General features: G+C 39.0%; 1 protein-coding gene across 1 annotated transcript in view; it reads right to left on the bottom strand.

Annotated features, from left to right (window-relative positions):
* The window catches only part of mast1a (microtubule associated serine/threonine kinase 1a), a 91,961-nt gene that overhangs the window by 60,134 nt on the left and 6,536 nt on the right, over positions 1-25,291 (bottom strand). The window contains exon 2 of the mRNA XM_008277117.1: positions 19,866-19,894. Within this exon, the coding sequence (XP_008275339.1) occupies positions 19,866-19,894 (29 nt within the window). The remainder of the gene's footprint in view (positions 1-19,865; positions 19,895-25,291) is intronic.

The following is a 25,291-nucleotide window of genomic DNA, read 5'->3' on the forward strand; positions in this document are numbered from 1 at the left end:
AGCCGTAATTGCAATTTTTAATGATCACCAGACAAGAATCACAAATCAAGTCTAATGAAAGCTGCTTAAAAAGTTTGGTGACTTTGCCCCAAAATACAATTTAAAAAGTGTTTTCCCCTGCAGGTTATACTTCAACTATGCAACAACATGCTTGCAACGGCCCAACAACACAACTGACCTCATGTTTCTTGGTTTGCTAATATAAATCCAACCCAGTCTGCACAAAAATTACATTCCAAAACCACTAAGCTGCATTCTCAGTTAATTTTAAGAGAAATTATACGTATTTGTCACTATACGTTTCTAATCAGCATATCTTTGCCAAGTATTTTACTGCTTCACTCCTGCTCCTTTTCAGCCTGTCAATCATATATTAGATGGGACAGAACTTGTTGTCCTGGTAACCCAGAAAATGGCGGAGACGCTTCAAACATGTAGTAAAAGGGTCATGTTTTAACCCCAACCAAGTCCTTTTGGTACCTCACCTTAACCAAGCTTCTAGCATGTAAAAGTGTTGAACAAAGCCAAAACTAAACAACAAGAAAAGTGTAACCTAATTCTGAGACGGTCTTCTGAGGGAAAGGCCAGCCTTCTGCTTCGTCAGGTTGGTGCCAAAAGAAACTAATTATTGCTACATAAGATATTTACTGGACAAACTCTTCTACCCCCTTTTGGCCACACCTTGATTCCATCCTCATTTTGTTATTGAAAACTGTCTGCCAGACCCCTCGCCCTCTTACCTTTTGTCATTGTTTAGCACCTACCACTGGTCTTGACTGTCTTTACATACTGTCCTCTCCCTACCCTTTGACTATCTGTATAAAATCTTGCTGATGTTTTGGGTCAGCTGACCTTCACAGACTCACTCTGTGTTGCTAAGACCACAAAAGGCTGGAATACCGACGAAACACCCAACTACAGCAAGCTTCAGATGAGGATTATGAGTGAATTTCAACAGACAAACCACACCTCCTGCCTCCTACTGTGGGCTTTTTGGCTCTCTCAAACTGGCCTCCTCTGCTACCACGTCATAGGTCATAAATTGCAATTATTTCAAAACAAAATTATGTTCCCTTCAAAACATATTTAAAAACAGTTGTAAAAGAAGGTAATTCTATGAAGACAGGGTTGTATGAAGCAGACGACTGGCTACTTTTGAGGAAAAGGCAGGACATGTGTCAAACAACCACCATCATTTATTTTCTAAAAATTCTTCTAATAATCTTTCTTTCTTTCTTTCTTTCTTTCTTTCTTTCTTTCTTTCTTTCATTCAACAACTCTTAACAACTGGCAACTTTTCCTATTTAACTTGAGGAAACACATTTTTTTCTCAGGCCTAGTAAGTTGCCCTTCCAGCGGTGAAAACCAAAACTCCAACTTCGGGCAAACTTAACAAAAGAAAATCTTAACTGAATCTGTACAGATCGGCTCATTTAATGAGTGAAACTAACGTACAGCAAACATTAACCTTTATCTGTTTCCTGACGTATGTGCAGTGTGAACATAAAGTTCAAAAAGCCAACAAAACTCTGGAGCTGTAATTGAGGAGAAAATGAACTGTAATAGAAACAGTGAGTGCAGGAGTGTTACCAAAATTCACATCAGTTGGGTGGCTGCAGAAGCTATGCATAATTATTACTGACTCTACAGTTCATTCCTAGCATTTCAGCGTTTAGGCAGCTTTAGGGTCACAACTTCACTGTTTTTGGTTTGCTCTCATTGCTGTCATCAGTTCTGATAAACTCAGTCAAGTTAAATGAGCACAGGGAAAAATAAGACTGATTAATTAACTTCATTCTAGACCCTTGTTATGTAAAATGTATGAATCGTGTCAACAGATTGTTCTGCCGTCCTACATCACCATGTTTTTCATAGCCAAAGCTTTAAAAAACTCTTTGTATAGTCAGTCATCCCAACCATGCCAATGCGACTTCTGTGCAAAACCTGAATTAGAGAACACTGCCAGTGAACATTAGGCAGTAAAGATGCCTCTAAAATTTATAAGGCGAAGCAATTTTGTACATGGGGCAACAGAGTGGCACAGCAATGACAGGAGGATGAAATGAACAGGCAACATTAAAGCTAATAGAGAGAGGAAGAGTTAAAACCACAAACAATGTGAAAGCCAACAACCCCTGCCTGCGTCCTGCTCTCCCAATAAAAGAACCCAGTGTTGTCATTGGTTACGACGCTCCGGTCAGCCCGCTGCGGGAAGGTCAGAGGTTAAATCCGTGGTAATGACTCGTGCAGAAGCTTTGACGAGCAATTATTCCCCTGCAGGCCTCTGGCTGGTGTCGGTCTATTAGTCTCTCGCACACACACACACACACACACAGACACACACAGGCCTGTGAATGTAGACACACTCATGGACAAAAAAAAGGGTCGGTTCCCAGAACACTGACCCAGACCTGTCCCAAACTGTCGACACCAAAAAAATAACACTAACAATAACATACAGAGTCATTAGAATGATGTATTTAATGCTTCCCTGGTGCTGCTGTACTCAAAGTTATAAAAAGTGTATGAAGTGCAAAATGAGTACAGGCTCAAAGACTACTGCATGTTTATCCCTGAAGAACAATTCTTGAAGGTTGATTAAAATGCAGATCTTCAACTATGACATCAACAGAACTCACCAAAGAAACCGCAGAGAACAGAGAACACAGGGACATCACAACAACAGTGCTGGTGAGCATGAAACTTTTCAAGCCACGGAAAGTAAAGCAAATGAGAGAAAATGTGAAACAGCCTTTAAAAATATCATTTACATCTACTTTACATGCTCACTGACACCTCAGCTTGTAATGTGAATCACTACAATTGTTCTGAGCTCCTGGGAGGGAACAAATTCAGCAAATCTCCAAATCAAGCTATATGTCTGATAGAATTCTAGGGATGAATAATTTCAGAAAAATATCTCATTTCAACTTTTTCAACCAATACTACCATGACAAATGAGTTTGCTTCAGTTTTCTACACATCTAACTCCAGTTCTGCACTACGTACTTTTAACCCTCTACCAAAAGCAGTTTCTGGTTGCATTCTGCTCTGGTCACATTTCTTCTCATTGTTCACTCATTTCTTACTGCAATTTAAAGTCATGCACCTCTATGGAAACAGCACAACCATAGATAGAAACACAGAGAAATAGAAAATGTCTTCTTTGCAGTACAAAAAAGTTGCAATACCATAAATCACAAAATCACATAGAATTAGTTTATATTCTTTTCTTCTACATGCCCTTTGTAAACACAGTCTGCAGTTCATCCTAGTTCAGAAAATCTCTTAATTTTTGTCTGTTGGTTGCAGCTGAGTCAATCATGGCTTCACAGTTGCAGAGGTGTGAGGAATTTTTTGTTTTTCACAGAATGTGGTTACTGCAAATGGTTTATTTTGGCAAAACTTAAAATTAAACATGAAGAATAAATTTGATTAAGTTTCTCAACCAAATGGCTCGTCACAGATGATTCTTCCTGTTTTTACAGTTTCTGGCTCTGACTAATGGTGTAATTTTGCCTTTTTTTTTTTTTTTTTTTTTTTTAAAGACAGCATGCCTCTGAAACCTACCAGCGAGTTTTGGAGTTCAGAGGGTTAAACAAGATATGTTTGTACAGGCACGACTACAAATTCATCTTGTTTCTAAATGAATAAAATAAAATTTAAAAAAGGCTGTTGCTTATAGTAGTAGTTCTTTTAGTATCTAAAGCAGGGAGTCAGAACAAACATATTACTTCCAAGAAATATTGCAAGCTTTTTATATAAAATGGACCACATTTACATAATGCATTAGCAGTGTTTCTTTTCAATAATGTTATAAAAGATCTGTGTAGTGTTTACATTACAGTCAGACAGCTAAGCTCAGTGAATTCATTAGAACGGATACTCGCTGATGAAGACACAGAAGATGATTTAAATAAAGCAGCTCCATGTTACACAGCGTAAATTAAAGGAAGGGACAGATTCCGAATGAGCAGTGACCTAATAGTGCATTATAAGAAGACTTTTAACTATCCGGTGGAGGGTGGTCTTGACACAGATGATGACATGTGTTTTCACTGAGGCTCGTGTGTGTGTGTATGTTGTGCGTTTGTGCTCTGCTGGGCCGTGACTGATTATCCATTTGCATGCCCATGTAGACCTGTGGCAGGTGTGAGCGAGCGCCTGTGCATGCTTAGTGTGTTTTACCTAGCAGATTATTAACTCTGTGTGAGTGTGTGTGCGTGTTGTCTGTCAGTCAGCGCCGCTACTCTACCCACCTCTGGTCAGCGGTGTCATCTTCTGCTTAAGTGCTGACTCACAGGGTACAAAGGACACCAGAGCTTACACCATCGATCCTTCCAGTCTCACTTCCTGTCAGGTGACATCTCTCTGCCTCTGTCTGTCTCTCTGTCTGTCCGTCTATCCATCCCTCTGGGCCTCTTAAAGGTGAGTGCATGATTACAATTGTAGAAAATGGCACGGGACCGGATGGGATACAACGCTGTCCCTTCAAAAAGCTTCCCTGACCAACAGCCTGGTCCCCCATTAGTGCATCCTATTACACAACATCCGCTGTTCTTAGTGTCACGGTCTGAAACATCCACTGGGACCTGGATGAATCCCAAACTTGGGAAAGTGTCCAAATCAAGCCATGTGGGCAGATTTATCAAGCATCAGGCATTTAAACTGAGATTGAGAGGATGACTGAGTGAGGCTGACAGGCAGCAGAAGAACGAGAAAGAGTGATGCAAAAAGAAAAAAAAAAAGAAAAGGTAAATGTTGATAAAGATAACACTTAGAGGAGAAAATGCCACTGGGTTATCTTGATGTTCGAGGTTGCTGCAGGGGTTAGTCACATGGCCTTCTCGTTGCTGTGCCGTGTAGAACAGGAAGGCATAAATACAGGCTTTTGGTGTTATTCCATGTGAAAGAGAGACTAAGCAAGGGGAAACAAAGATGAGAACCAAAAAAAGTAACACCCAGAGCTTCGCAGTTGTGCAGAAGAATGAAAACCGAAAGGCAAAAAAAGGAGATCACAGGCAAAAAAAGATGGCTGACTGAGTCACCCGGTCATTTCAGCATGTTAGAAAAATAATGGTTTTGGCAAATCATGCTGTGACTCAGGGACAATTCTCAGTTTACAATAGGCTCAAGTGCTAATACAGTCACTAAAAACTGAGGCTGCATGTTTTGCTGCAGGTCCTAAATACAGTATCTGATTATGTAATGAGCTGTTTTATGTCTGAATAAGAAAGTTGGCGAGAAAAACCGACAGGGCTGACTGCCTAAATTACTGACCAGTTGGCTGAATGAGTGACGTGCTGGCTGACATCCAGACTGACTTTCTGGCTGAACCTGTGACTAACTAGCTTGTCTGGTAACTGATTTTGGAGTGAACTGAGTTCCTGATTGATAAATAAAGTGACAGTGACCTCTTTCAAGGCCTGGAGCTGTTGTAAATCCACTCACAGAAGTGATCAACTCCCACCAAGCCAAGACTCACTGAGCTGCCTGCTTCTCAGGAGAACACTGGCTTATTCTAAGAAATGCAGTGTTGTATCATTTGCATGTGTTGAACTTGAGAAGAACATAAGAAGATCTGGCAGTATGCTGAAGCATGACTGTTTTTTGATGAACAAAGGTTTATCTACCTGCTCACTACATCTGTGCAGCTTCCCCACTGCAGCCCTTTTTGTCAGATACGGTGAGTTTGCCCAGCTTTTATTAGACGTTTCTGTTTGGTACAAAACCCAGAACAGTAACAAGACTCCAACAAATTAATGCCCCTCGGCTGTTGTTCACCAAAATATAGTTACATCAAGTAACTCTGTTGCTCTTGTCATTTTTATAGTTTAAGTTGTGTACAAGTTAACACAGAGATCCAACTTAATTGGAGTGCTTTATTAGAGATGTAACAGCAATGTTGGGTAGTTCCTCCCTTTGCTCTCAGAAACAGCCGCAATTCTTTGTGCTTGAGATTCGACCAGATGTTACAAACCTCCCTTTGAGATTCTGCTCCATGTCAACACGATTACATCACATAATTTCACCGACATAATCTCCCATCTGTGTCTCTCTGCAGAAATCGAAATTCAGCACAATGGGCTGCACAGTTTTCTTGTAGTTCCAGTTACTCAAAACAGCCAGTCTGGCGCAGACGATCAAAATCACTGAGCTCATCCTTTTTCCTAATGTTGGATGTTAACTGAACCTGTATTTGCATGATTTTATTAACTGCACAACATCCACGTGATTGGCTGACCGGATGTTTGCATGAATTGTACAGATATTCATAAAGAAAGTGGCAGTTTAGTTTAAACATGTTTCCAGTTCACATACTAAAAATATCACTAATCACCTCCCTACTGTAGCTCAGTTTTTATACTGCACTCATTTCATATCAGAATTACTACAATAAAAGTACCTAAAAAGTGCTTAAAGTGGCTAAAAACTAAATAAACATGGACACTTCATGTCTCACAACCTGTGTCACTAAATACAAGAAAATGCAACTTCAGTTCAGTGTTTCTGGAACCCAAAACTCTGTAATCATAAAAACAATTAATTTCATGAATGATGGCAAATTGTAAATATTTTGAAATTAATCATCATAGCCATCTATTTTATTAAGACATCAATGTGTTATTAACAGTCTTTAGAGTGTTATCAAGCTCATAATTTAACCTCAGCGAAAGTGTGTTTGCCAAAATGTTTAACTATTCATTTCATATTTGGTAACAAAATGTGGCAAAATGTTATTTTAGAATCACAGCTTCAAAGGTTTTGCATGCAACATTCAGAGTGACTAGATTCGGCAAGAGCATCTGGAACAAAACAAATGGACATGTCGGCGACATCTTCCAACATCCCATTACTTTTATTTACAACTACAAATGTTAAAACGTGACACGAGAGACAACAAAAAATGGTAGAGCTGTAAAACACATTGAATGGTTATAGTGTTCGCATGGTTCGTGTCTGTTGATGATAGGACTGTAGAAACAATTACAAAAACACTCAGACATGAGAGGAAGTGGAGCAGCAAAGAAAAGCCTCCAAACAGCAGTAGAGACTCACACTGAACTGAAAAGAAACAGGTGCATATAGATTAGATAAGTAGGTAGTAGCAAGTGTGAGAGGTCATTCTGAGTCTGTTTACAAGCACATGGAGGGCCAACAGTTTCAAAGGGAGGGGCACACTTGCACTAATGTGCACATGTAGCCGGACTGGCTGCCAAAACATAGAACAAAGAAACTGGGATTTCAACACATACGAAGGGAATGTAACTTTATTATCTGCTATGAATGTCTTTCCTCTACTATACCCTTACACAGCAGATAGTTGTTTGCTTTTATACTAATGCTATATTTATGTTCACCATGTTGCTTTTGCACCTTTAGAACAAGTAACACGGCACAAGTAACACTTCCACTGTATGACTATACATTATGAGACAATGGGGTATTAAAAACATGACATCCAAAGAGTCACTGGTCTCAACACATCACAGCCCATAAATAGAACACAGCAGGACACAATAAACATCTAGATGCCTATTTTAGTCTCGTCACTTCTCTCCAGTTAAAGGTGTTATCAGATGTCCTCTAAAAGTGTGAAAGTGTATCCTCAGGCAGAATGATGCAGCAGGAAGTTGTGGCTAAATCTTACTGCACGTGTCTCTCAGTCTCTCATTTGCTGGTTTCCTGCTTGTTTGCATTACTGTCTCCTCCTTAGTGTTTGTCTGAATGTGTCAGCGCTCTGCAGCTACTGTACGTGGGGACCTGAGAGGCGCTCTGAATCACGGCAGCAGCGACATTTCACTTTGTGCCCACTGTGACCTCATTCGCAGCAAATGATCCGTAGCCATCACCTCATAAAGCATAAAAATAGTTCCTTCAGTGAGCAGCGCTCATTTGCATAAGTGGAGAGTCTCACAGCATGTCTAGCAGTCATTAAAAAATCATCTGATTATGGATAATGTGTTTGGATTCACAAGCAAGCAAAGCCAGTATCCAATTCTTACAGTTGAGACAGCAGAAGGGAGCATTACTCAGTATGACGTCCCACGTGATGCTAATGGGTTTAAAAAAAATTTAAGTACAGCAAAAACTGTAAATGACATTTTGTTACCAGGTGAGTTTTTACTATGTGGTTCACTTCATTGATAACTTAACATGATGTCAAAACCCTGGACAGGGTCATAATTTGCATTTTTATTAATTTAAAAAAAAATAATATAAACGAGTGTTTTGTCTTGAGACTGCAGGTACAACCAAGTCAATTGGCAGAAGTAATGTTTTTATACAATTTTGCACCAGTCTGCTATCCAGCAGGGTTGCAACAATTCAGCCTATTTTATTTTTATCTTATGTGTTGTTTTTACCTGCTTGCCTATATTTTTGCTTAGTCTACTTTTGTATTAGTTGCTTTTATTGTTCTTTTACCCTGTAAAGCGTTTTTGAGTTTCTGAAAAGCGCTATACAAAATAAATGCATTATTATTATTATTATTATTATTATTATTATTATTATTATTATTATTATTACCCACCTACAATTATTTCATTTTATCTAATTTAGATTTTCATAAATCCACTGACAACGGTCTCACTTGGTTTTTCTTTGGTCTGTAAAGGTGAAAAATGCAAATTACAATACTTCATTCATTGAGTTTTGTTTAAACATTTGTCCAAAGATTTTTAATTTGGTAACACAGCAGACTAGGAAAACCTGCAGAAGCTTTTTTTTTGGCTTATTTAACTTGATGATTAGTAAAAATTTAATTAGTTAACTAATCGCCTCAGCTCTTCTATTTAGCACAATGTGAAGGTGGTAGGTTTAACTTATGATATAGTAACAACTTCCAGGCATCAACTACAACACTGGTAAGGATCAAAGACAAATATTTTTCTAGGAAAAAATATAAACTTGGAGCTTTGACATCTGCACAACAATCTCTGCAAGCTTAGCACAAAGGATGGCTGTAATTAAACATTCTAGTGAGAAGCTGAATGGATTACAAAGTATAAAAATCAACATGAATGAACACAAAAGCCTCATAACAAAAACACTGAAGGGTGGCACGCTTTTATAAACGCATCTACTTTAAAGCGCATCTTCCTCAGCACAAGGTGTTGTCATGGAAATATCTCAGGTAACAGTTAGTCAACTGAGCAACTGTGCGTGAGCTGCAGCTGCTACTTTTTTTTTGTCAAACTGTTTCCAAGGTCAAGTTTAACAGAAGCATCCAAAGTGTTTAGCAGGAACAGAACAAATCCAGTCCTCCTCTTCAATTCTAGTTACACATTTCAATAATTCTGCATGTTAGAAATTAATATTCAAACATCTCATTACTGCATAAATTCTTAATAAGCACATTAGCAACATAAGTAAAACTAACACTAAATTCACTCATTCCAAGGCTTACCTTAATGATTAATAATTAACAGTAACTGTAAAAAGATTCATGTTTATCTAAAAAAGGTTTTTTTTTTCTTTCTTTTTTAGGAGACTGAGCTTCATTTTCATGCAGCTCATGTTGTCAGGTTGTCATCCAACTCAGGGCTGTATATGATAAGTTGTGTTATCATGTCATCGCAATATCAAAGATAAGCCACAAACAGTCTGTGTGTTTTGGTTCAGGCTAGCCTGAACACCAGCCAGTAACAGATGGTGCTGTCATGGTACAAACAACAGGAGTAGAGCATGTTTAATGCTGAACATTTTCTGTACTAGCCTTCACTCCACAGCTCTTTCATTAAAAAATAAAAATAGCCCGAGCAACACTGCTGCTCAAATACTATATAACATCGAATCTACAGCATCCGTGCTTTGTGCATCTGGTGCTGCAGGGAGGAAGATAAGCATGTTCCTGTTTTTAACCTCATGTATGTACAGCATCCTGACAAAAAAAATCTGAGCAAAGACTCAGTCATTCAGTGACATCTAAAAGCCATAACAGCACCAAGAGAGCGCGCTTCATTGTAACTGTGGCTCATGTGCTGATTCTCAAGCAGATAATTGTGGAGCCTACTTATGTCGGAGTATGAGGTCCATCATGATAATGTATGCTGTACTGAAGGTTAAAATACCCTGAACTAACTGTCGCAGGGACCACAGCAGCAGATGTCAGATGTGTACAGAATGAAACCACTACTATATTCAATGTCATTTAATTACAATACAGCTCGGCGGTAAAAACACCCTTGTGCTGGTCGAGGAAATACAACGTAACTGAATTTCAATTTGCGCCATGTGCTGCCTGTGGGTGGGATGAAACGTCTTGTGCGTCGTCATGAGCGGGATCATTTGTGCTATGCATCACGTATGAGCGCGAATGTGTGGGATTACAGCGTACATATGTGTGTGAGTAAAATAATGTTCCTGGCAAACAAATAATTAAGACCGTCTTCACTTGTTGGTCATCCAGCTCCTCCAGTTTTTGTCCTTCTCTCCGTCATGATCTCATTACTCACAACAACCAACTAGAAGAGTTTACCTTCACGCAGAGTGAAACTGAGTAAAGACGGCAGCAAGCAGACAAAGACAGAGTGTATCGTCATGGGTTCAGTTAACCCCGGTGGGCTACTCTTAAATGTAGGCTGAGACACCACCTCGGGCTCTGCCTTTCATCCCACCCCACTGTCTTCCTCCTGTTATCTCTGCTGCCGTCTCGTGCCTCATGTTCTCGCTTTAACTTGCACACTTTTACTGTCTTCCTGCAGCTCAATCTGTTTGGAGTGGACACAAAGCATTATCTCTTTTAATTGCCACAGCCGGCCAAGAAAACACACAAACACACACAATACAGGGGAAGCAAAGACAGAGGGAGAGAGACCGAAAGCAAGATAATTAAAAAAGACGAACAAAAAGAGAAAGCAGGGGATAAATGATTTAATGATATTTATAACACAGAGCTGGAGATGGGTGAACATTTTCCAACGCTGGTGCTGACACAATATCTCTGTCTGAACACCAGTATTGAAACAATCCTTGTTGTTATGCTCAACTTGAGAATTTAAACGTGTTTCCTGGAAGAAATCCGCCAAAATCAAACTTAAAAACTGGCAGATTTGTGGTTGCATCTAATCAGAGAATGAGTAAACAAGATAATGAATCTAACCAGACATTTGATGGCAACTTCCAGTACTTGTCAGTTTTCCATATCTACTGCTGCAGACACATTGCTGTCAGTGCCAAATAACCAAACACACTGACTCAGAGGTGCTGGTCATGATATTATGTGGCGGTGGAACAATTTGTCAATTAAATGACAAATCAGCAGACAATTTGTCAACTTTCAGAACTGAATAATTGCCAAGAAAAATATTAATCCAAGAAAAAATATCTAAATATTCACTGGTTTCAGCTTTTCAAATATATCAAGTATGTTATATGTCATTGTTGGCTGTTGGTCAAACAAAACATGAATTAAAAAAAAAAAAAAAAAAAGACAGATCAACAATTACAAACTTAATTCAGCACTTCTAATATTGAAGGAGATGAAAATTACCAAACAATTAGATTTATGTCACATCACAGAGCACATGACAAAGCAAACACACGAACCTGTGCAGCGGACATGAGGACAGAAAACCAATACTCTGAAATGCACAGAACGTGTTAATCTCATACAAGAAAAACAGCAAATACACATGTACAGCCTCTTAAACAAACATACGCTTCAACAAGCATTCTCATGCACACACCCGCTCTTTAATTAACACATAGAGTCGGCCGGAAGTTTGAGTGATGGAGGCTTTACTCTCGCTCATATACACAGTTTTCAACTGTTCATTCCCTGCACAGTGGGAGCAACAGTGGAGACTCAGACTAATCCCCCTGAGATCAGATGAGATGAAGACAGCTAACAGCAGGAGGGACTAAAGGGTCTGTACAGATTGTACATACAGGAGAGGAGAGGAGAGGAGAGGAGAGGAGAGGAGAGGAGAGGAGAGAATTGGGGGAAACTAATACACAGTGAAGACATAAGTGAGGAGAGGGAAAGATGGATCAGATAGAGGATGTCAGAGACTAAATTAAAGACAAGGGTGAAGGTGGAAAAGTGGGAAAGAAGGGAAAAAGAAGGGACAAGAAGACCAAGGAGTTGTGCCAAGCAGACAGCACTCAAATGCTGTGCTGGCTCTCTGCTACACAAGCACTCCCTGGACGCTGAAAATAATGCTTTCACTACATAAAGCTATCTCTGACACACAGACTACTAACCCGTCACACACCTTCCTGTGCATGTGTGTGTGTTTCTAAGAGAGAGAGAGAGAGTGGCACACAAACCATAATCTAAAACAGATTAAATCCTTGTGCACACGTGCATCATCACAGTAAAGCTCAATATGGGCGCAAATCTAACAAATCTATTTCTGTAGAACATGACATTACACAGACACAGCAAACATATGCAGTGTGCAAAAGCAAAAAAAAAGAAAGATGTACTATAAACCCCCCTAAAGGCATATCCTTGTTAAATGCAAAAACACATTGTGTGCAAAAAAAATTAAAAAATCACAATATATGCACACATATGTATGAGAGGACTCACACAAGTACACACACCATATTGCTGAAGCTAAATGAAGACAGGGAGACAACTGTGAGACAGCATGATAGCTGGCAGGGACAACGGAAACATCATGGAAAAACACAACAACCTCCTCCGATGAATCAACACATGCTAACAACAGCAGGGCACCACACTGGTCACAAAGACTGCACGTTGACAGATTGTTGCCGTTTACCTTTTTGTGCGTCGAAACATGTTGCTAGCAGCGGAGGCTGTGTTGGCAGACGAACATGAGAGCAGCTGAGCCTCCACACGTACACACACGCAGAAATAAACACAAACACACACACACACACACACACACAGACAGTCAAAAAGCAGCGATTACGCTCCACGCTGGCATGTCAGCTTCCTCTGGCCAGTTAACACTCGCACACTCTCTCCCTCTCTGATGTCTCACCGTAACTCTGTACTTGTGTGTGTGTGTGTGTGTGTGTGCGTGTGTGTGTGTGTGTGCGTGTGTGTAGGTGTGTGTGTGTGTGTGTGTGCAGGTGTGTGTGTGCATGAGAGAGAAGCAAGATTTGGAAAATGTCATCTGTGTTACAGATGGAGAAAATTGCAGCGAGAAAAAGGGAAGAGGGAGGGAGAAGAGGCAGACAGAGGGAGCAGGCTGCCGAGCATCTCCTCTCAGAAGCAGAGAAGATCGCAGGGCTGCTCTCAAGGGTATCGTGCCAAGCCAGGAAGTGTATAGCGACAGAGTGAGAGGGGGAGGAAGAGAGAGAGAGAGAGAGAGAGAGAGAGAGAGAGAGAGAGAGAGAGAGAGAGAGAGCAAGGGGGGGGGGTCAGTGTAAGTATATGCAGTATGAATGAGAGAGAGGAAGAAACAGCATGTGGGCGAAAGCAAGAGTGAGACTGCAGGAAAGACAGAGCAGAAGCCAATCAGAGGTGGAGAGACGACTGAGCAGCGAACTGGAGACTAATGTGAATGACAAGAAGGAGACAGAAGGAGGGAGGTAGGGACGCTGTAAGGTGGTTCGTGATAACTGTTATTCTGCTACAGCTACTGACACAATTAAAAAAAACAGATCACTAAAGGAGAAGTGGTGGTAATGCTGTCCTATTTTGCTTATTGTTATCAAATCATAAAAAAAGAAAGACCCAAACTAATAAAAAGCTGATCCTACTAATAAGTATCATCTGTGTTTGTCATCTTTTAAATGGATAACGCTGGCAATGTTATGTATTTTTGTTACTGACAATGAATCTAACGATGAAACCCAAACCAGCCATGCATCAGAGGGGAATGTGATGCCAGCTTTGTTCCTGCATGGAGGGATTTTTTGGCACTCCAATAGGTTTTAAAGCCTCCCAAAGAATTTTTTATTTTTTTTTTTTAGCCAAGGCCAAAGGACAATCACTAGCAAGGAAATGATAAGATTATTTACCAATCCATTTTGTTAATTGAGGTTTCATTTACTAAGAGCCGTTTTTCTTCATCGAATGGTCAGAAGTAACAGGAATATGCATAGATTCCTGATGTAATGAACCGCATCACATTTTCTAAGATGTTAGTAAGCTGAGCGAATCTGTAAACTGCTCACTGACATTTCTTTTCTGCTAAAAATATCCACCCATGCAGTACAAGATCTCCTTTTAGTGGCAACAGAATTATTAAACTTTTATGGTGATGTTTAGAAACTCACAGATTTTGGATAAGTTTAGGAAAACATCCTACTCTGGTTTGGTACAGAGAAAGTCTGCAGTCTTGAGACACCAAGTGTTTACTAAAATTTAGTCAAAAACACAACATTTTGCTAACCATAACCACAGAAACGAGTCCTGATGGAAAGCCCTGTGTGATGTTGAAAAAAAAAACACTGCCTCTTAATATCATCCTGCTGGTGATGGCATCCGTTGGGACAGTTAGATATGCAGCTGGAAAAAGCATTTAGTAATTATTATCATTATATAATTAACATAGCCTCGAGGAGCACATCTGATCTCTAACCTGTCTGTGGCACACTGGTCCAAGTGATCTGAAAGTGTTCACATAAATTTATGCTTCAAGTTTCATAAAAAGGCTAAAATAAGCAACGGTATTCATGTGCAGTGTGACTTTATGGCACACTGTTGTGATATCTTTTTTGTTTGTTAGTTTTAAATCGCCATAATTATACTTTTATATCAGGGTAAGTAACTGCCAAAACAGAAAGAATTTGATTTTCTTCCTGTCCTTGAATTAATCTTTGGTGACTTTTCACTTTATCAGAGAACTTCACCATATTTAAGCTTCAAATCATCATCAAAATCACTTTACTATATGTGTCTATATGGCAAAAAATTAATTTTCACCCTCCCCAGATTCGTGGACTTATTCGACTGAACTTCAGGCTGTGTTTATACACAGAGTAAATACAAGACATGAATGGAAACAAATTAAAAACATAATTAGTAAATTAGCTATAATATGTAAATCATTATATAAATATATATATATATAAATCATTGTTTTTCAGTGTTGGTAACAGGTGCAGGCACTTGAAAAAATATTGTTTTTTTTTCATTCTTGTAAAATAAATAATTACTTGTTTATTGTACTATAACTTTGTTATCCTGTACAGAAGACATTTTTCAGTTATCTCTGCTTCTAGCGACATGCTGTTTCCATAGAGGTACAGGATTTTAAATTGCAGCGTAGAAATTAGCCCACGGTGAAGAAAATGTGACAGCAGCAAAAAATGACAAGAAATAGCTTCAGGACTTTATAGGATTTATCAAGAATAGGAAAAGCCCAGAATATCAACAGACTTATTCTTTAAAAATAAACCAGGAACAGAGTTATACTGAGTGACATACTGCTTGACTGCCACGAACACGGTGACTCTTGTTATTTTGGGTCCCTCCCACATAATACTATTCTACTGCTGTAAATACAAGAGAAAATATATTTCTCTGCAGCTCAAAATAGTCAAGTAGACTAAAACTACAACAGAAAAGAGTTAGTCTCTTGTTAGATAATAACTATGCTGTATATCAGTGACCAGTTTTTAAAATTTATATCTTCAGTAGAAACCACTGTGCTGGTAGTGCCACAGCCATGGCATGGCAGTGAAACTGGGAGAGCATTGAGTAAAGGACAAACACCCTATTGATTTTGAGGTTTTCATGGGATTTGTAGTAAAACACGGAACTGCATCAGCCTCATCCTTTAACATGCGCATACACACAGACACAGTTTTCTTTCTAAGACGTGAAATGCCACGTTGGATGAGCTCTGGCACCGTCTATTTGTCCTACACATCACAGGAGCTGCTCTGCGCTGGCCAGCCAACAGAGATGTCATTTCTCTTGTGTGTGTGTGTGTGTGTGTGTGTGTGTGTGTGTGTGTGCGCGTATGCATATGTGTGCACCGTCCCTCCTTCCCTTTGAAAAATATCCACCAAATGTTAAAGCTGACATGGGGTGACAGTTGCACAGTAGTGCTGAGGGGAGTAATTCAATAATGGATGCCGTCCCTAATGTGGGAGTCTGAATGGATAAAATATACATGGGAGAGAGGAGACGGGGAGGGGGTAGAGGGGAGGACGGTGATATCACTGGAACACAGTGGGGGGTCACAGACGAGGATGATATCATACAGGAGACACGGTGGGTTTGTGTTTCTGCATGTCACACGGGGGAGTTCCAGCTTTTTCTGAAGTGTATTTAAGCTCTCTGTATTTGGCGACCGGGCTGTCCTTCGATTCACTTTTTTCCTCATTCTACTAGAAACAAGCAGACATTACACCCAAAGCACATGACTCCAGCTCCACCCACAGGAGGAGAAATCCGACAGCAGCACCGAGCAGGAGGGAGGGAGGAAGGAAGGAGGGGGGAGTGCAGAGAGACTGTGAGGCTCCAGCTCCAGTGTCTCCTTCATGTCGTGCTGTCATCTGCCACCCTGCCACAGAGGTCAGAGGTCACAGAGGAAACACATCCAATGACAGCACACGCACTTGAGCGCGCACAAAAAGTACATCGCGGTAAATTGTAATGGATACCAACGCATGTGCACATTAAATGCCCCAGGCATGTATAAGCTGGCATCATCAGACTACTGTTGGCAGACACTAACTCTGCCCAGAGTAAGACGTACACAGAATACCAAGTAGACAAGTACACACATTTAAAAAAAAAAAAAAATGAAGTTAAATAAAAACCCAGCTCCATACAGAGAATTAACACCATACCTCATATTTACAACACCCTGAACAGGCAGCAACCCCCAGAGCAACAATAACGGTTTACATGATAAACAGACATGTGACACAGTCAGGCGATTTGTATTCTGCTCACACAGGACCAAAGTGGGCAAAGCTGAAAATAGGGAGAGGAAAAAAAATAAAAGTACATCTCTGGACTACAGCAGCTTGCAGAAAAATTTCAAGGATTTCAAAACTTGAAGTGATGACGGCAAAGTGTAAGCATTTTGTGGAAAATTGCACCATCTTCAGAGAGCATTTTGAGTGGACGTGGGACCCTTTTTTTAAAAAAAAAAATTCTGCCTGATCTGTGAAGTGCTTTTTAGCAGCAGGAGCAGCAGTAAAAGAGAGGCGGTCAAAAACTGAGGAGTAATTAAGACGGAGCATAAAAAGACTGATGCCTCAAGCTAAAGTCGTGTCACTGCTTGTGTGAAACTGGTTCAGAAAAGGGAAAATGTACATTTGTTTCATGCTTGATTGAAAGACAAGAGTGAAAGGCTGATTGAACACTGCATACTTGATTGTGTAGAAGTGCATTTCAGCACCATGGACAGAGACTCACACACAGTTTATGGTATTTTTCACCTTCTATAATTACTAAATGTGAGCGTTTTCACATGCATGTAGCACAAATTAAGATATTTTAATCAGTTTTGTCAAACCTCTGAGGATCACTCAATCCCACTGACTGCTAAATGGCACAGAAAACAACCGCAGAGGCTTCTAATTCAGTCACTAAATGTTATCTACCTCTGTTGAGAAGCCAATTGTGTCTCTCTTTCTCTCTGAGAAGTCAGTCATGTTTTGTGCCTTACAATACTAAAAATCTGGCTTTAATGTTGACACTTTAAAGGAATTCCTATTAATCGTTTTATTTAAGGGCACAATTAGAGCTGAGATGAAGCACTGGAGGGTCTATTCCTTACACTTTGTAGTTAGTTAGTTTCCATGATGCCATTCACAAAACAACACATTAAACAATGAGTAATAATGAGAGGTTAGTGAGGTCACTCTGCACCACAGATTGATTGACTCAAAGCAGCTAGCTATTATCAGTTCCTGTGTGGTTATGCAGAGAACTAGATTTATTTGAAAATGAGGATAACTTACAAAAAAGACGACTCAGAGTTATCTTTTTCTATTATTTCTAAAAAGATTTCTGAATGTTTTTCCACAATGATCATTGGACATAATTAGGAAAGTATCCTAACTCTGTGTCATGTTTGCTTTTTACCTGCCTTCTGCTGTAAGTAGCGAGTCAAGTTAATAAACATCAGCAATAGTTATTTTCTAAAGCTAAATTTTCTCACTGCGTTTAATATTAATGTTGACATATAAACTTTAATTAAATATGCGTAGCTCAAGTATCTGCTACTCAAGATAATCTTCTCTCCTCCCCTTCATGCTCATTAAGATGCTTTTCACCGTCTGATGCTTTAATAATAAAAAGGGCATAGAACAAGTCAGTCGGTTGCTACGTTCACTTGACATTTGATGGCTTAAGTTGTGTCACCATCATGTACTTCCCAGTTCTCCTTTCTAACCCCCCCCCCCCCCATATCCTATATATATGGTACACACACACACACACACACACACACACACACACAGGGCATTGAGGTCACAGTACGGATCTCCTGCTGCTGAACTTTCATTGCACAGCTCACTGATGCAACAGATTGGTCCAGCAGAGAAGCTCTATGAGTGAAAGGGCTCATGCAAAGCTGAAACATGCTGCAGTCCGAAGACAAGGCTCCCACTGCACAATAACACCAGTTGTCCATGTAATTTCTAAAATAAATAAATAAATAAATAAATGAAATAACGGGAATGTTTCCAAGTCTTTAACCCTCTGAACCCTACAAGCCACAGGCGGGTTTAAAAGGCATATTCTTTTTTTTTTTTTAAACACCAAATGACACCATTTATCATGGCTGGATGCTGTGAAAACAGATGAATTGCCAGATTTCCAATTTTGCGACAGCACTTGAGCTATGTCAAGAAAAAAAAAACCAAATCTAACCTTAAAATGATGATATTTACTCAAAATCAGTTTATTCTACATGGCTCATTTTAATATTCAACAAAAATAAACTCCCTTCTTTTATAGTCATGAAGCCATTTGTGAGTCACTGCAACCCACAGTCACACACAAAAGGAGACAAGGATGGAAACCAAAAGCAAATAGTAAAATATCTATAGTATGTAAATTCACAATTCTTTTTTTTGATGACAAATGTGGGCACTTGGAAAAATGTTGTTTATTTGATTCCAAGTTTTCTTCCTTTTTTGTAGAATAAATATATATATATTTAAATCAATGGTAGTTTTCTTCTTTTTGATGATTTATGGGACTGTAACTATGTTACACTGCACAAAAGATATTTTTTGATTCTTTAAACTGCAGGTAAAAATGAGCTACAGTGAGGAAAAATTTTACAGGAGGAAAAAACACTGTGAAAAAAGTCCAGAGGGATAAATAATAATATTCTTCTTTGTATGTCTATGTTCTTCCATTTATAATAATTAGAATAATAACCCAATTGCATACGAGCCATACAATACAAAAAACAACAACAACAACAACAACAACAACAACAAGTGCAAAAATGCAAAAATTATTTTCACTTAATAGAATATTTTGTCATAGCACACAACATTGTCCAATTATTTTCTCTTTCAGGACTCAAACACAATTCTAGAAATTCCACCAGAAGTGGCACACAAAAATTTACACAACATCACACAGCACAAACAAGCTCACCTGAAACTATTTTATGGTGGTCAGATACACACACAATACACGCTATTTCTAAAACACATATTTGCAGAAAAACATCCATCCATCCATTAGCTCTACACACACAGGTCCTGCAACCTGGACAGCTTACATTCACATCTACAACCAATTTAGAATAATCATTTCCATGCAAGTGTTTGGACTGTGGGAGGAGATAACCAAGGCAGGCACAGGGAAAATATGCAAACTCTACAGAGAAAAGCCCCAGCCAGCAGGTCTAACCCCAGATTCATGTTGCTGTTAGGTGACAAAGCTAACTACTGCACTTCAATGCCGCCCCACAGAAATACATACAGAGGAAAATTGTGTGTAAAGTTGAACCTACCTGCTACTTTTTCGGGGCAGAGGTAGATCCTTCTGGTGAGAAAGAGAAAGCAATGAGAAAAGAGGGAAAGCAAAGAGGAGGGGGAGAGAAGACAGATGAGATGGGTTAGATCATTTTTAAACATATTTATTTTTACAAGCAGAAAACTGTAGAAAAGGTTATAATTTCCTGCAAGTGTGGTGATGAGATATGAATTAGCAGAACAAACCCTGTAATCTGTCATTATGAGCGCCGTAAACAGCAGTTCAAGATAGATTAAAGTCATCATACTGATATAATTACTTAATGAAGAAATGCAGTTAATGAATCTTCTTTCATAGTTAATTTGAAATGCATTCTCTATGTTTATTATACATTTCACAGCTGCCGTTTTTATTATTTCCTATAAAGTACTTTTTATCATATAAACAGGGTGCGTATATATCACATCATTGAAGGTCAAACCTTAGATGCGTACTCTCTATATATAGGGCATTATTATATTTGTTGAGTTATAGAAGAAATGTATTTAACAAGATGTATTTGTGGCCCTTTCTCACAGACGATTACTGTGTTTTTTCTTTAAAATATTGCTTTCTGAGGGACTTTTATGGGTCTGAAGAGGTAAAAGTGTGCAGTATGTATGTTTATTTATGATTACTTGTATTAATAAGTATAAGAATAAGAAAACAAATGAAAAACAGCTGCTGTTGTGTGTTTATGAGTACTAAAAGTAGAATATTTTATTACTGACACAGCAAGAAAACATTTCACTGATCCACCCTAATGTGTTGGATAAGTACAACGGTTAAAACCCTGTTTTCCTGGGTGCAACCAAAACCAAGTTGCTTGTAACTTGATAAAAGTGAATCAGTGATGAATCTTTCTCATGTATGAACTGTACATTAATAATGGCTGGATTTCCACATGATCCATGATGTTGAAGATACAGAAAGGTTTCAAGGAAAAAATAGCACATTTTCAATATTTTAGAGAAATCTTGTTATTACGGGAACTCGTGTCTTATTAAGTGGCTGAAGCTCCATCTGGCTCTTTTGTAGTTTTGCTAAAATGCAAATCTTTGGTTGACCCCTGGACTGAAATTCCTGGTATTTCTTAAGCTATCAGTCATTAACAAAATAGTTAATAGACATCAATTGTATTGTCATGCTTCCGTGCTGACAGTGGAGGACAGAAGCATCATGTTTTCAGCTCGTTTATCCATCAATTAATCCCATTCTTGCTCACAGGGTATGTCAGGAACACCTTGAGGGGATTTCTTCAAATGTAGCACAAATGTTTACTTGGACTTCATAATACACTGATTATATTTTGGTGGCCAAAGGTGACAGTGACCTCACATAAGTCCAAAACTCATACACTAATGAGGACAATATTTAACATGAATGTCAAATAGGATGAAATGATGAAGTGATGACTTTTTACGTCAAAAAGGTCCAACGTTGACTTCATAATGTTCTGCCAAAACACTCTTATTCCATAACTCAAGACAAGAAGGAGAGACTGTGACCATGTTTTACATTTGGTCGGGTACTGATTTGGTGACACTAATCTTAAGTGTCCACCTTGAAACTGTAATGATTGTACAGATCTTCTGTGCTGCCGGGTAAAGATGGATGTGAAGAATCCATGTCTTTGAGATTGTAGCTTCATTGCAGCAGTATCCACAATGTGATGCTGTGTGAAGCTCGGTACAACAGAAGAACCTACAAGGACTTTGACTCTGTCCTTTGTTTCTCTCAGTGAACTTACATACTTCAAAGCCTTCACTATACATATATTCTATAAATCTGGACAAATGTGGATGTAAACTGCAACTTGGCTGCTTGTTAGAGGCATAAAACTGCAAGGTGGTGAGTCAAGTTTTTCGAATGCTTTAACTAAAAAGCATACAGAGCAGTGACTCAAGGTATGTACGTTTTTCAATACCAGCATGTTGGATGCAAATTATAGAGGGCAGTGCTGTAATTTCCTTTTTTTTTGTCATGGTGATGCTATTTTCTTTGTGATTCTCTGTTCATGTTGAGTGTAAGTGAAAAGCAATTTGAACACTGATCCCTCCTAAGTGCTCAGAGACTTCGGAACTTCAGGAATCACCAGGTTGAGTGGAGCCAAAGTCAATTTAAAAAACTGTTGCTGCTATATTTATGACATTGGGACATAACAGCAAGGACTCTGATGTGATTAGGATCAACTAGGATGAAGCTGTGTGCTGCTTGTTGCCCATCTATTCCCAATTTAAAACCATTTAACATCCAGTTTAGGTAAGATCAGGTTACCGTCAGTATCTATTGTCAGCCTGTGCTGCGCTGCTTACCGAGCTATTTTCTACCGCTCACTGGCTGGGCTAAAAAGACTTTATGTTTTGGGTTGGTTTTTTTCCTCTCAGGACAAGCGTAATGACACAGAGCCATGCCAGTGAATAGAAATGAATCCACCAACGACACCAGGGTCACAAAACATGAGAGGAAAATAAGGCAAAGATAAGACTTCAACTAGTTTTCTAGAGATGGCTTCCATCCTGAAATTTCTCTCTGTCTCTCTTGTTGTCTTTGTTAAGTAAACAGGAACTACAGAAGCCAAACTGATGAGACATGACTTGACAGCTGGAGCTCTTGACTCCAAACAGTCTCAAAACAACCTGGATACCCAAAGTCACCCACTTCCAGCACCGTGAGCTAATAATACTGGCCCTTAATATAAAACTGCAATACAATATTCAGATCAGCATCGTATGTTGTGAGGTAGGAATGTTTGTGTTAGTAGTACTAAGAAATAAAAATAGTTGTTTTGTTTAAAACCTGGATTAGCAATGAATATTCTCGCAACCCCAAACTGAATTGTACCTAGAAGAGAAGTTTGGCATCACTTGCTTTTCCAAATAAACAATAAATAATTTATTTTTTTTTAAAGAGTTGTCACATGGATCTTGACCAATAAACTGATCAGAGAGTGACCACCTGAAGTCAGCAGATGCTTTGTATCTTTCCTGGTGATGAAGATCTGCTTCCTTAGAATGAAAGTTGCTTTCTGATTCAGGTTCTTAATTTTTTTCCATACTTGTCTCCTGTCTCCTCTGGTTCAACACAGACTGCAGTTCAGCCCAGTTCAATCAAAAAGTTCCCAAAGTGACTGTTTGCCACAGTCGAGTCACTCATGACTGCAAGGTTGTGCTAATGAGTACATTTTCTACAAAATCGTATTAATGCAAATGCTATGTTTTTTGTGGGTTTTTTTTGGCAATTTGTTACATGAGACATACAGAATATACCAATTTTGATGAACTATCAGGACTTTGAGCTTAGATTTGGTTAGGTTTTCCTACTGAACTGCACCTCACAGGATTTGTTTGTTGGCTGTCAAAAAGTTCAATACCTAAAGATTACTTTTGTTTTTACAACGTCTGGCTCTGATGAATGCTGTCATTTGGGGTATTTTTTAAGAAGACAACATGCCTTTCAAACCCACCAGAAGGTCTGGAAGTTCAGTTCAGTTAAATTTCTTTTTTCCTCTCCTTCTTTCTATACTGCTGTAAAGTGCTCAAATTAAAGCTGTGACCTTGAAGTAGTATCCACTATTTTATTTGAGACTAAATGTGTTGAGGCACAAATACACAACTGTGTAAATACTTACGGTTTGTCTGTCGATGTTTACTCATCACACACATTCTGGTGTTTAAAAAACCGACTGTGATACGTCATAACCTGTCTTTTTAAAAGGCATCTTGAAGAACTAATCATAAATATTCCTCTTGCAGTATAAGTTCAGAGCTACTCTGAATAAACTGGCATATTAGATTAACATTCAGCATTATGAGAAATATGCTCAATCTGAGGCCTGTTTGTGTGTTTAGTATGTAGGGCTGTTCTGCCCTGTTTTCAGTCTTCATGCTGAAATATGCTAATCTTCTTTGGGCTGCAGCTTCATATTGACCATAAAGACAAGAGAGTGGTGTCTTTTTCTTGAAGTTTTTGGTAAAAAAGTGAACAATTTGACATTTGACAAAACATCAAACTGCTGCTTGCAACTAATACAGAAAATTAAAATACATCTATAGTGGCGTAGAAGCATTTTGAGAGAGCAGTTGTTAGTTTTTTTGTTTTTTTTTTCAATGGGAGTGACATCATCTATCAAAGTGAGCTCTTTCTGGGATGCTAATACACTACATCATCAAGAGGAAGTGAGCTCGGCCAGGGTGACTCAGACAGAGACCCACAGGAGTCTTATATATATGTGTGTGTGTGTGTGTGTGTGTGTGTGTGTGTGTGTGTGTGTGTGTGTGTGTGTGTGCGGATGGATGGATATGGGGTGATAAGGGTGTCTAATGGATAAAACTCGAACACCTGCTCCCTCTCACTGTCTGTCCAATGGACGGCTACTGTACCTACTGTTGCCATGTTACGGGTCACTCCAGCATTTCTTTGAACAATTGTCGCCTTGATTCAAGTGACCACGACAACCTGTTAAAATTCTCGGTAAAATCCTTTTGCTTGCAACAAAAATCTTGCTGTGAGGTACAGACGAAAAATCACCAGGAGTAAAGGTATGAGGCAAAAAGCGGTATTCAATATTCTGTCTAATATTCGGTCTAATAAAAGAAGATCAGTTCCTGCCTTTTGTTAGCGTGTTACAGATTTCATGCCACAAAGGACGCATGGGGATCCACGACATGGATCAAGGTAAAAAAAAAAAAAAAAAAAAAACATCTGAAACACTGCTGCACTAATTATGCACTGCACTGATTAATTGATTAATCAATTAGTAAACTGGCAGAATTCATCAGCAACTATGTTGACAATGAATTATTCAAATGAATTAGGCACCACCAGAATACACTCCTTCCTTGTCCCTGTCCCACGTTACACACTGTAAACCGAATTGTTCAGACAGGTTCTAGGAAACTCTGATGGGCATTTTTTTTACTTCTCTCTGGTGTTTTCTAGACCAGACAAACAGTCAACCGAGAAAATAATCTGCAAATTAATCTATGATGGAAATAATTAACAGTCGCAGTAACAATCTTCTGGAACAAGTCTGACCCAAGTCACTCTCCTGATTCATGAAGAGCAATGCCTCATTCATCAGTAGATCTGTGAGTGCATCCCTCATACTGCAAACTCATGTTTTATGTAAACTCTTAACACTCAATGGCCTGCAGCTGTATTCTGAAAAGAACTGAAAAGCACAAAGCCTCCTGATTGAAACCTCATACACCATTTTTAAAATGCAATAACACAACAACTGTAGCAGCAGCAATAGTCATCTGCTTTGCAATAAGAGTTTGCACACAACAAACAGTAGCTTTCTTTTTGTGTCTAGCTGGGCTCATACTTGTTGAATCACCGTGTGCTGCTATATTTTTCCACTATTCTGAGGATTAAAATGCTCCCAAGCTTTCAGTCTTTTTATAGAAAGAAAAAAAAGAG

Source organism: Stegastes partitus, unplaced genomic scaffold (genome assembly GCF_000690725.1).
Source record: "Stegastes partitus isolate 25-593 unplaced genomic scaffold, Stegastes_partitus-1.0.2 Scaffold3, whole genome shotgun sequence".
Lineage (NCBI taxonomy): Eukaryota > Metazoa > Chordata > Actinopteri > Pomacentridae > Stegastes > Stegastes partitus.